The sequence below is a fragment of the Mus caroli genome, chromosome 2 (assembly GCF_900094665.2).
Source record: "Mus caroli chromosome 2, CAROLI_EIJ_v1.1, whole genome shotgun sequence".
NCBI classification, from domain to species: Eukaryota; Metazoa; Chordata; class Mammalia; order Rodentia; family Muridae; genus Mus; species Mus caroli.
The window spans coordinates 10,358,785-10,371,846 of record NC_034571.1 but is presented as its reverse complement, the minus strand read 5'-3'; the positions used below and the strand labels follow the sequence as shown (position 1 = coordinate 10,371,846).

At 40.0% G+C, this 13,062-nt stretch overlaps 1 protein-coding gene across 1 annotated transcript in view; it reads left to right on the top strand.

The window, feature by feature from the left end:
* St8sia6 (ST8 alpha-N-acetyl-neuraminide alpha-2,8-sialyltransferase 6) overlaps window positions 1-13,062 on the top strand; it is a 138,274-nt gene that overhangs the window by 113,281 nt on the left and 11,931 nt on the right. The window contains exon 5 of the mRNA XM_021156593.1: window positions 9,624-9,768. Coding sequence (XP_021012252.1) covers window positions 9,624-9,768 — 145 coding nt within the window. The remainder of the gene's footprint in view (window positions 1-9,623; window positions 9,769-13,062) is intronic.

The window sequence follows — 13,062 nt, the reverse complement described above, 5'->3', positions numbered from 1 at the left end:
ATAGCATTGGAAATGTAATTGAGGAAAATATGTAATAAAAATATTAAAAATAAAAAAAGAGCTTAATAATCACATATATAATTTTAGGAATTCTTATAAGATCATCATTAAGACTTAAGTCATCTATTTGTCAATATAGCATCACTACAAGATGCTACAAGTACATCTTTGTGGATCTGCAGAGATCTGCTCCAGATAGGTGTGTTCCTACTTAGTGATTGTTATATATGTATAATAATAACAGAAAGAGCTTATTAATAGCAGGAATCTTTCCTCAAATTAGTTCCTCACAGCCATGCTTAGTGAGGGCTCACCTGTCACAGATTATATAATAATCTGAGGCAGGCCACTTCAGGATGATAACCTGCTAGTTATTAGCTTGTCCCATTATGGCTCCTGACACTTCTGACTAGTATTGGTTTGAAGACTATTTTGTCAGATATTTGATTGGCTGTAACAGCTTGCTTCTTAGGTCCAATTGGCTGGAATATCTTTTTCCATCCTCTTATCCTGCAGTGATGGCTCTGCTTGATGTTAAGGTGTGCTTCTTGGACGCAACAGAAGGATGGACCCTATTTTCACACTCATTCTGTTAGTCTTTGTCTTTTTATTGAGGGATTGAGACAGTTGGTGTTGAGGGATTAATGACCAATGATTGTTGATTCCTGTTATTTTGTTTTTGATCATGATGGTGGTGTGTTTGTATATGTACTTTGGTTTGTTGGTTGTTTTCTTTCTTTCTTTCTTTCTTTCTTTTTTTTTTTTTTTTTTTTTTTTTTTTTTTTTTTTTTTTTTTTTTTTTTTTTACTTTGTTGGTCTGGGATTATTTATTACCTGTGTTTTCTTGAATGTAGTTAACCTCTTTAAGTTGGAGTTTTCCTTCGACACTTTCTGTAGTGCTAGATTTTTAATAGATATTGCTTAAATTTAGTTTTATCTTGGAAAGTCTTTTTCCATCTATCATGATTGAAAGTTTTGCTAGTTATGGGGTAGCATTGGAAATGTAAATGAAGAAAATACCTAATTAATAAAAAAAGAATATTAAAAAAAAGAGAGTTTTGCTAGGTATAATACTCTGGGCTGACGTCTGTAATTGCTTACAATCTGTAGATCTTCTGTCCAGGCCCTTCTGACTCAGGTATTATTCTAATAGGTTTGCCTTTATGTCAGGAGCCATCGAGGAGAAGTTAAAAGCTAGCAGGTAATCTCCCTGAGATGGATCTGCCTTGGATTAAAAGCAAGTCACATGACCTGAGGCAAATCATGTCTCCTCCAACTCAACTGCTGTACCTGGAAACTGGGGAGAAGAGTTTTGTCTTGTTTTGTTTTGTTTTGTTTTGTTTCCTTCTGGGACTGTTTTGAGAATTAAACAAGTTAACATGGTAAATGCTTGGAGGGATTATATGTTGAATTAGCTATTAATATTTATTTATGTATGGGAGCCACAGGCTTATGTCCCTGCTTTTGCTGTTCCTGTGTGTCTGTGTGTCTGTGTGTCTGTTTGTGGGTGACTTTGCCTCTATAGAACTGTAGTGCTGTGCATGTTTGCATTTCTCTCTGTTTTGTGTGTCTTCTTTTATCTGCTGCTTTCCTATCGCTGGTTTTCTTTGTACTTTTTCTCTAACTCTTGCCATGTCTCTCCTTTTTTCCCTCTCTGCCTCATCCTGTGCCAATCCATTGTCTTTGTCCCATCTTGGCTTCTCTACAGGTTTCGTTTGCTTTACCCGTCTTCTGCCCTTAGCAGAACTGAACCTTTAACTACCCAAATAAAATCCTCCTGAATTCATTAAAGTCCTTTTTATTACCTTTTCAAAAATGTATTGTGTTTATGAATACACTATTCTCTATGTATCTGGGGGCAGAATCAATTTGCTCTTTGCTTACACTGACATATATTGATTTTGTTCTCTGTGGTTCTGTGACCCTATGGAGGAAATAAAAGATTGCTCATTTGGGTATTCTTTCCAGCTAACATGATTAACAAACTATTCATTACCTCCATTGCTCTACTCTGGGGCTTTCCCAGTTTTCATCCAAATTGTGCTGTGACGGTTGCCAGATTGAGACAGAGATGGGCTTGACATGTTCACTGGCCAGAGCAGCCCATGCACGGGAGATGCTCTTGATAAATATCTGTGAAATATGAGTGGATTCCACCTGTCTTTGGAGAGAGTCTAAAAGAACACCTTTCACTTAGCATTTGACTTGTCCACTAACAGCCTTTATCTTTGTTTTCTGAACTCAGTAAATATATCTCAAATCTGTCCCTTCTCCCCTTTGTACCCTAAACCACTTGCTTGGTGTCAGCTTACTCTGTAAAAGATGTGTTTTATGTGTATGAGTGTTTTGCTCATGTGCATGTCTGTGTACCATGTGCATGTTTGGTTCCCACGGAACAAAAGCATGGTGCCCATAGAAGTCAGAAAGGGTGTCTGGGCCCATGGAACTGGACTTATGAATGGCTGTAGGTACTGGGAATCAAACTCTGGTTCTCTGGAAGAACAGTCAGTGCTCTTGACTACTGAATCATTTTTCCAACCCCGTATCTGGAAATGTCTTATTAGAATATGTCATTGTGTGAAGTGATATGCTTCATAAGGGTATTTTTATTTGCATCTATATGACCTCTGTTTTCAACCCTGTTCATTTTCCTGCTGTCACTATAGCTAGCCCTCTTTCTTTTCCTCTCTCAACTATTTCCACGTCATATATATGAATGTATGTCTACCATATATATCATATGCACATATGTACACACACACAGTTCAGGTTCTACATATGAAAAGAGACATGCTTTGTTTCTTCTGGGTCTGGCTATCTAGCTTACTAAAACAATATTCAGTGTTATCCATGTTTCTATGAATGGTACAATTTCTTCTTCATGGATAAAACGCCACTGTGTTTGTATACCACATTTTCTGCATCCATTCACCAGTTGGTGGACATCTAGGTTGGTTCCATCTCGGTTATTGTTAGTGGTGCAGCAATAAGCATAGATATGCTAGTATCTCTATGGCAGGCTGACCTAGACTCCTTTGGGTATATTTCCAGGAGTTGCTTAGTTTGATTACATCACTGCTAATGGAAATGTAAACTCATCCAGCATGCAAGTTCCAAGAGGAAAACAAACAAAAATCAACGTGAAATCACCTAAATGTTTGATTAGAAAGTTTTCTCCTTGTAGTCAGCCAGCTACTTCCTTTCTCTGGTCACCTGCTGCTTTCTGTCCTCTGACAAAACCAACTGTCATTCCCAAGCACAGGTTGTTAGTTCAACAAACATTTACTGGGGCTCTGATCTATTGGGTGGTCCCCATGCTATGCCTTTATAGGTTCTTTTATAAGCCCCACTAACCTGGAACTTTCCCCATGTACCTAGGGTAAGGCCTTCTCACACCAATCCATACTATGTTAGAGTATACCAACAAATGAATTACAGCTCCCTTAGGTTCCCAGAAGGCAGTCTGTGTTTTGTCCATGTTTGCATTTAATAATTTGTAAGTTCTAATTTCAGTGATCTTGGGCTCTGCACATTACCTGCTGGCTGCCCATTAAAATGTGTGCTGAACTGCTGCCTTGTAATGGCTCTTGTTTTAGCTGTAACAAAATGTCACAATTTGGGTTGCTTAAACAGCACAGTTCTAGAAGCTGGTCGTCCAAGATTGGGGTTCCAGTATAGCTCTGTAAGGGTCAGATTAGATCCTTTCTCTGGGAACCAACTTCATACGCTGATGGCTCTATCCTCATGACCTCATCTATCCATAGTCATCTTCCAAAGACTCCTTCTCCTAATACCATCTTATTGGGGGCTACACATTTTGGGGGATTCAGACACTCACATCCCTCTGTACCTTGAAGCTTCGTGGGTTCACTAATTCTTCCCCCTTATAGTGTTTGTGTCTGATTCAGTTGTCTTGGGTTTTCCCCTGCTCTCTCCAGACAGGCCTTAGGTAATGTGCCTTTGAAAGAAAAGCTTCGAGACAGCCATATCCGGGGATCCATCCCATAATCAGCCTCCAAATGCTGACACCATTGCATATACTAGCAAGATTTTGCTGAAAGGACCCAGATATAGCTGTCTCTTGTGAGACTATGCCGGGGCCTAGCAAACACTGAAGTGGATGCTCACACTCAGCTATTGGGTGGATCACAGCGCCCCCAATGGAGGAGCTAGAGAGAGTACCCAAGGAGCTAAAGGGATCTGCAACCCTATAGGTTGAACAACATTATGAACCAACCAGTACCCCAGAGCCCTTGACTCTAGCTGCATATGTATCAAAAGATGGCCTAGTAGGCCATCATTGGAAAGAGAGGCCCATTGGACATGCAAACTTTATATGCCCCAATACAGGGGAACTCCAGGGCCAAAAAGTGGGAGTGGGTCAGTAGGGGAGTGGGGGGGAGGGTATGGGGACCTTTGGGATAGCATTGGAAATGTAAATGAGGAAAATACCTAATAAAAAATATTAAAAAAAAAAGAAGAAAGAAAAGCTTCCACATAGACACTACACAGCAACAATGGTTCATCACAATACAAGACATATTTCCCTCTCCTCTTAGCCAATCTTCCTTTAATTATGTAATTTAAGACCACATTCAAATGTGACAGTGGTCTACAATGCTGATTTACAGCGAGATAACCAAAATTTGTCAGTCTTTAGCATTCCCAAACTGGCCTTGGAGATCACTTAGTGTCAGCTTCCAGGGCTAAATAATTCCTTTCTCCTACCTCCCCTGCATCTCAGCTCTCACCACTGCACATACAGGCCCTCATACAGACACATGGTCCCCCAATCCTGAGCCATGAGGCCTGTGTGTAGAGGCTGAGTGGATCTTTAATGTACGATGCATGTGGCTTGAACTTATATTCAAAGTCCTTTGAACTCATGTGGTTTTCTTTATTGTTAGGAGATGCTTCCAAACATGAACTTGAGGATTCTAGAATAATCTATTGAAACAATGATTTAGACCAGAAAAAAAAAAGTGCACTCATGTGAATTTGCACAGTTCCTTTGTGGGGAAGGATCGCACACTGGTTTCAGATAGGCAGTGGGCTGCAGAATATAGCTTTGAGTTTGGGGTTTTAATTTTGGCTTTGTCATTTACTACCTTACAATTAAGTTGTCCTTGTATTTCTCCTTAATAGCCCCTGAACACTAGAAAGATTGAGACAGTGATGTTATATTCACAAGTATATAGACAACCTTTCACGGTACTAAAGAATTAATATGTTCTAAATACATGTGAATGAATGAAAGAAATGATCACTCAATATGTAAGATTGAATTAGCATGATTTGTGACATCTTTAACTTTGGGAATTTGAATTGTCTTCATCTGTAGAAATAATATTAACTGTATGCAATTTGTAGGATCTCTGTTGGACTTAAATAGCACATAAACCATTAGGCACATGGTAAGACTGAAGTAAACATTGGCATTTCTATTGGTGAGTATTATTGTCTTGCCATGGAATTGTACATTGTAGTCTGTGGCAGGATGGGGGAGGCAACAAGAAATAGGCATCAAATTGATGTCTTCTCATTATAAATTTAAATAAATGAAAAGATGGACTGGAGAGACTGCTCAGCGGCTGAGAAGTCTTGCTGCTCTTGCAGAGGATCTAAGTAAGTGTGGTTTCCCACCGCCACATGGCAGCTGACAACCTCTGTAAGTCCAGTTCCAGGAAATCAATGCCCTCTTTTAGCCTCTGTAGGGACATGCAGCATATACACAGAGAGACATCCATAGATTGAAAAACTAAAAGATAAATATTTTTAAATGAGAATAAACAAGAAAGTGGCAAGTAGAGGACTGCTTGCCCTGGGTGAAGGCAAAACAGAGTTGGATAATTAGTTAGCAATCGTTGGAATGATAAATAATAAATCCTGTGCACTTGTGTGGATCCTTATATTTTAAAATACCTTTCCTAAAGAGTCTCATTAGAATTATAGAGAAGAAGGGAATCCTGGAAATGTAGCTCCTTTTTCAGACCTAGAAGGAAGGAAGGAAGGAAGGAAGGAAGGAAGGAAGGAAGGAAGGAAGGAAGGAAGGAAGGAAGGAAGGAAGGAAGGNAGGNAGGGAGGGAGGGAGGGAGGGAGGGACGGAGGGACGGAGGGACGGAGGGAGGGAGGAAGGACCCTAATAAAATAAACTAAAAAAGAAGGAAATTGCTCCTATTGTGGAAAAGACAAAAGATTTAAACCACCTTGAAGACACACTCTTTTCTCAAAAGTGTATTTATGAGGCTATCTGAAAAGCAAAGATAAGTTTGCACATTTTCAGATTAATTTTTAGAAATCAAGACTAAACATGTTAGGCTTGGTTCTTCCAGGACCAGCCTGAGCCTTGGAAGTTAAACTCTGCTGAGAAGAAGCTCCTGACTTGTAGACCCTCACAGGGGTGGGACAGCATACTCTCTTTTCTTTTAATTTTGTATGGAGGAAGCACCTGTAGGTGGGACCCATCAAGAGTGTAGGGCACACTGACAGGGTCACTTGACAATGCTGATTCGGTACAAGCCTTTGTATCTTCTCAATGAGAAAGAACTTGACAGCTGCAGTTACATACACAGTTTGAGCCTTGTAATATGCATAAGCTGTACAACGGCCAGTAAGGTGTGCCTGAACAGGCATGCATGCATGCAGAATGAGCATAGGCTCTGCCATGTAAATGGATGACAGATGTACTTAGTAAACAGTTAGTAGCTGGTGGTTACTGAAGGGCCCATTGTCCCACTTTTAACCTTCCTGTAAGCTAAAAAGTGTTATTATAGCACACTTAAATAGTATAATTCCAGAAATGCCTATTAATACAAGAAAGCACTAATAAAGGACCCTGGTTGATGTTTGTTGTTTATGGTTTTGTAATATTCTCGTAAGCACTGAATATCTTTATTAAGTTACTTATTGAAAGTAGGTAAGAATTTAATATATTATTATGCTGCCCTTTCTTAGAATAGAGTATTAATGATACATTTAAGGTGAGAAGTACACATGGTTATGAGCTTGCAGAGTGATAAAGGGATTGTTAGTTAAGTTTATAATTACAAACTACTGGGTATTTTTATTTACATTATTATTTATTATCATTAGGTTTGTTTATCTCTATGAACTACCTTTTAGAAATGGTAGATACTAAGGGACAGAAAGATGGAAAGGAATAAGCAGCTAACAGAAATCAACTAAGAAGAGTGTAGTGGGTTTTTTTTTTATGAGCAAGTTTCCTGATGAGTAGAAAGTTTGACCTCGTATGATTGACTTTCATTTTCTGTAACCTGAGAATTACTGGAATTTTGAAGGATAGAATTTTAAATGACCAAAACAAATTAGTGCACTGTGTTACTTCAAAAGCACAGAACTCAGTAGGAATGTGTCTGAAAGGACGCCTTCAAAACTAAGACCCAACATAAAAGCATGGGGCTGAAAAAGAGCGGTGTGAGTACTCTTCCCACAGCCAGGTCCCACACAGAGACAGTGCCTTTTCTGTAGTGTGTGGCTCCAAGTGCATACGTATTTCATAAGTAATATAAAAGGGACAAGCTCACGGAGTGCCAGGATGATGGAAATCGTGGTAACTGGGCTCTACTCAGAAAACACAGAGGGAGGGGATTTCTGCAAGGTCCTGCCAGTTTGAAAGGTGAATCTGATGGTTGGTTACTGAGGTCACTTGCTTTCAGAGTTGCTAAGAAAATGAATAGAGAAAACAGACCTCAGCAAGGAAGTAGCTTAGTTGTGAAAATAGAAGTCTCTCTTGACTTAAAGGGTGATTAAACCCTGGAGTAATTTAATTATTAAGAGGTGCTTTGGCATCTACATCCATGAGGAGTTACACAAACAAAATGGATACATCATGAAAATTTGACATTGGTCTGTATTATAGTAATTTTCCACTTAAAAATCATATTGATTGACTGTTCTCAAGTAAGTGGCTATACATTATTGCTTAGGTGGCTGTACTGCTACTCAACTTAGTTTTTTGTATTGTTATAATTATTACAAAACAATTGTTAAATTCTACTTTTATATCTTGGATTGTTTTCATTATTCCATTCAGTTGTGTTTTCTTAAGCTTCCTTAAGGCATTATCATATCCTTTTTAATGTCCTTGAACATACTCATAATTGCTTCAGCTAACTTGCTTTTCTTTAGCCTGTTAAAATACACTTCTTGGTCCCCCGGGTTCTTCATGCAGCCCCTGTGAGCCATCTACCCTCACCCATGTCCATCTCTTTGTGACTCCCTGTTAATCAGCAGAATGGCTTTCTATCCACAGTCACTACATTTAGCTGATATGTTTGTGGGGAGACATGTTGTCTTGGCTGTTCATCTTTGTGGTTTTGCCCTGGGATCTAAGTATCTGGTGTATCTTGATGTAGCTCTCTGGTTTCACCTTGGTGGATGGATGTTCTGTTCTCAGTCCCAGCCAAGGGTAGGATGCTGTGGGACCTTCATAGAGCGCGATTCTGCAGGTTGGCAGGGAGTGACAAAGGAATGGAGGAGAGCTAGAAGGAATGGCTGACAAGGTCTGTGAGGAAGAGCTAGGAGAACCCCAAACCCCAAGTCCTCACCACAAGGCCAAGTTTCAAGGGGACAGAGATGAGGAGGGTACTATTACAAAACAACTGTATAATATTTTCCATCATCATCCTTGCTTGAGAAATCCATTACATAACCTCCCTCCCTACCCATGCCTGTCTGAAACCCCAGATAGTGTTGAGCCTCGTGTGTGTGTGTGTGTGTGTGTGTGTGTATATGTATTTTATGTGTGTGCATATGTAATATATGTATAGTAGATATATAATATGTATATGGTGTATATCCATACTACTTATTAAATATACATAGTATACATAGTATATAAGTGAATATAGATACATTGTTAATGTATACCACATATATACATACATAGAATATTATACATGTACATGTTTAGTTGATAAATCCTACACAGTAAGAGATTAACAATACTAACTCATGATAAAGTATAGTTAAAACTGGGGCTAAAGAGATGGCCCAGTGGTTAAGAGCACTGGGGTGCTCTACCTGAGGACTCAGGTTTGATTCTAACACCCACATGGCGATTTACAACCATCTCAACCTCAGTTCCAGGGGAGCTGATGCCCTCTGGTGGTCTCTGCAAGTACTGCACACAGATGGTGCCGAAGCATACAAGGAAATAAAACACCCACACACATTAAAAAATAATAATAATTAAAGATACAACCATAACAATGTGCTATATTAAAGTTATGTGAAGTGGGTTTGTACTGAAAATTTCTTGGATCAGAATTTCCTTTGGGTGATTGAAACCTCCCAAGCTTATGATGACTTATTGTGATGGATTCTCTCATTTCTCTGTCTGTCCTGGCAGTCTGATTGCGTGGAGGTTTTTAACCTTTGCCACCGCTGTGTTCAGGACTGTTGCCTGCTGTGAAGTGGGCTACTGCCCGAGGGTGTGCATGTTTTCTCACCATCCCCCACCCAGGGCTGCAGAGGAAGACCTGGGTGCCGGACTTGACTTCTTTTTGAAACTCAGCAGCGCAGCTCCTCTCGCTGCATCTGTTAAGTCCGAGTTTGTCTCTTCCTTGTCGTCTTCTGCTTACTTTCATTCTCATCCGTTGCAGAGCAAAACTGGCTTCCTGTTGCGATGCCATTCAAGACTTCGTGGTTTCCCAGAACAACACTCCAGTGGGGACTAACATGAGCTACGAGGTGGAAAGCAAGAAACACATCCCCATTCGAGAGAACATTTTCCACATGTTTCCAGTGGTGAGTGAGGATTGTGTGACGTCATAACACCCAGTAATGAGAGTGTAATTTTAAAGCTATCATGTGAATGTTATATATGGGACATGTACAGTGGTGGCCTGTCAGAGAACGCAGGAATTTTATCTTTTTCCTCCTTGGGGATGAACCCAGGACCTTGCCCAAACTTGATCAGGACTCTACCACTGACTTCGAGCCCCAGCTGGGCCCTAATGAAAACAATTTTGACTGCAGTGTGGCCCCCTCTGAAGAGGGTTTATATAGTAAGTGATAAGTGCTTTCAGCCCTCCACCTGACTTTTCAGTGAATGTCCTGAAACACTTGGAGTTTCAGAGCTGTAGTGACTAAGCATAGGGAGGTGACCACCATGCTTTGCCTAGAATCAGACTGCTCCAGTTGCCATTTTAGATGACTAAATCCATTCTTGTGGCTTAGCATTGTTACATGACTATGTGAGAGTTCACGGTCAAGTCACATAACGTCCTAAAGACAAGGCTTATTGTCTACTGTGTTCACTGCTATATTCCAAGTGCCTAGAACATTCCCTAGTGCATATATACACTCACTACACGTCTGTAAATAAACATGAGTAAATGATACATACTCTGATGCTAGGGGCAGTGAGAAAAAAACCTTTTATGTATTACAAATGCAAAATTGAAGAAATTTTTATCATAAAAAATCTCTCACTTATATTCATGCATTCATAGGTGTGTTTTATGGTGTTTAAAAGCAATGAGGCCAAATTGATATGATAAGCATGGGATCAATATATGTATGCAGCATACTACCAATAGTTAGAGTTTTGTGCTTAACTCCCTCTTTGTTCATTATTTGACTTCTCGAAACTAGTTTATTGTAGCTCACATAAGTTATTTCAACATATTTTGTATTGCACTTCAGAGGAAGAATAATTTGTTGAGAATAACTGAGAAATACCTAGAAAATGATAAAGTACTGCAAATATTCTAGAAGAAAAGGTCAGAAAAGGTACTCATAAAACATAAAATCTTTTTAAAAGTAAAGAAATTTGGTGTTTTAGATAAATAAAAGAGCACAGCTTATTGTAAATAAGTGTACTTCAAAAAGGTTTAAGGGGAAAAAAATCTTAGTGGAACCTATAGCTTATGTATGTAATCCTTCCACTTGGAAGGTAGAGTCAAGATGGTCCTCCTATAAGCAGTGTCTCTTCATCTAAGCTGCAGATGTTTACTTGCATTCGTTCTGCTGCTCAGCTCAGAGAGGCCACAGTGCATCTGCCTTTCGTGCAGCATCTTGAAAAGAACTGTCAAGAGTTGGTAATTTTGTATGTTAATGACTGCATGTGTTTCCTATTATCCTGAATTGTTTGATTTTAGTTGGAAAACAAGAAATCCTGCAGTGACCTGGGTAAAATGATGTCACCTTGTGCTGCTTCCATTTACCTTCCAAGGCTGGGATTCAGGATGCAAGCAACCCCTTCCCAAGGCCCACATGCCTCTCTGCTCCTCTGAGCCCATAGCTCCCTAGGACCTCCAGAGCAGCTTGCCATGAAACCTTTCCATCAAAACTATGAAGTACCTGCCTCCAAAAAACTGCTTTATTTTTAGGGAATATTGAGGTTTGTAATTTATTTCCGCTCCTAGTGAATTCTGGTTCCCCAAACATATGGCTGTTTCTTCCCAACTGATCAAGAAACCAGAGAAAACAGTCATTATTTTGAGGGCTTTATTTGAGCTATGTTTCCCTTAGTAATCTTTGCTATTGTGCCATAAAGAGCGTATTTGCATTATTGCATCCCACCCAGTCTATAAAATTCAGAATTTATTGAGACACCACTGAGTAAAGACTCTGTAGCCATCCTGAGTTTGAATTTCAGAGTCAAGAAATAGCTTTTGCTATCTGGAAAGCATTCATTTAAAAGCCAGGCACCATGCCGGCCTTCTGGATAGAGAGAAATGAAGTGTATCATGGACATGTTAATGCACTGACTAGTAACAAACAGGGCTTGGGAGTGGCTTGGAGCAGCCTGGATAGGTCCTAGCCCAGACCTGTCTGTCTCGAGCCACTGCTTCAGTATGCCCCTCTACTTTCCCATCTGTAAAATGCTCACACAGTGGTTGTGTGAGTTAAATCTGTTACAAAGTTATACATATGGAACAGTGCCTCTCATACAATAAACATAATATGACAATTAAATTTTAAAGGCAAGCCTACAGAAGCCTCTGCGTGCTTGTGAAATATCTCGCTGATGCAGTCAGTCTCAGGAGCTGGTGGTTGTGGCTGTGGCTCAGGGATTTGCGGATACCTTGAGCATCTTAGAACCACAACCATCCTAAGACCAGTGGGGGCAGAGACTTAGCTTTGAGGACAGGGAGCCTTGGTGTTGTAACCTCTCCTATGCTCTGTGGTTTAGATACTAACATCAGGGCCAATTTTATGTTACTGGTGATTTAACTGCCAGCTCACAGAATTGCTGAGTGCTGCCCAGTCGGCTCTTGCAATGTCAAATGAGCCAGCTCTAACACACAGCTGGGAATGCACGGTGGGGGAAACACTGGGCCAGCAAGTGCTTATGAAAAGCTCACTATGAGCACTGAATTATTCCAGCCATGGGATGAGAGATTCGGGGAAATGACAAATGAAGAAACACGTTCTCTGCCTGTGAGGATGTACACTGTAACATAAGAGACCAATGGACTCCATCACTGAAGGGTGTGGAGTCCAGGGCTTGAGGACACATTTTTACTTCAGTGACTGTAGAACAGTAAGAGAAATGCATACTGTTGAACGGCAAAGTCTTATTTTATATGTGGAGGTTGTGGGGGAAATATACAGCCTTTTAGGGTAAACAAAATTAATGAGTCTTGGGAGGGAATGAAAACCATGTCAGCCTAGAGTTGTCTGGTGTCCCCAAATTGCACTAGTAACCACTTGTAGGGTGGCTAGCATAAATCCAGTGACCTTGCTGAGCCTGCGTGTCTAAGGAATAGTGAGGCAAAGACAGTTTTGATAAATAATCTTTAATTTTACCCATTGAAATAAAAGATTTAAAGCTGTTATATAACTTCTTTATTTTTGTCCCTTTTAAATCCTGAAATGGTCCTGCTTGTTATAAAGGCATGATATGTGATTTTTTCCGTTCTTCTTTCGTTATTCTATGTAGTAAGAGATATGGTATGTTCATGGAAGGTAGGAACAGGAGGATCAGGCATCCCAGGCCATCCTCAGCTACATAGTGGCTATCCTCAGCTACATAGTGGCTATCCTCAGCTACATAGTGGCTATCCTCAGCTACATAGTGGCTATCCTCAGCTA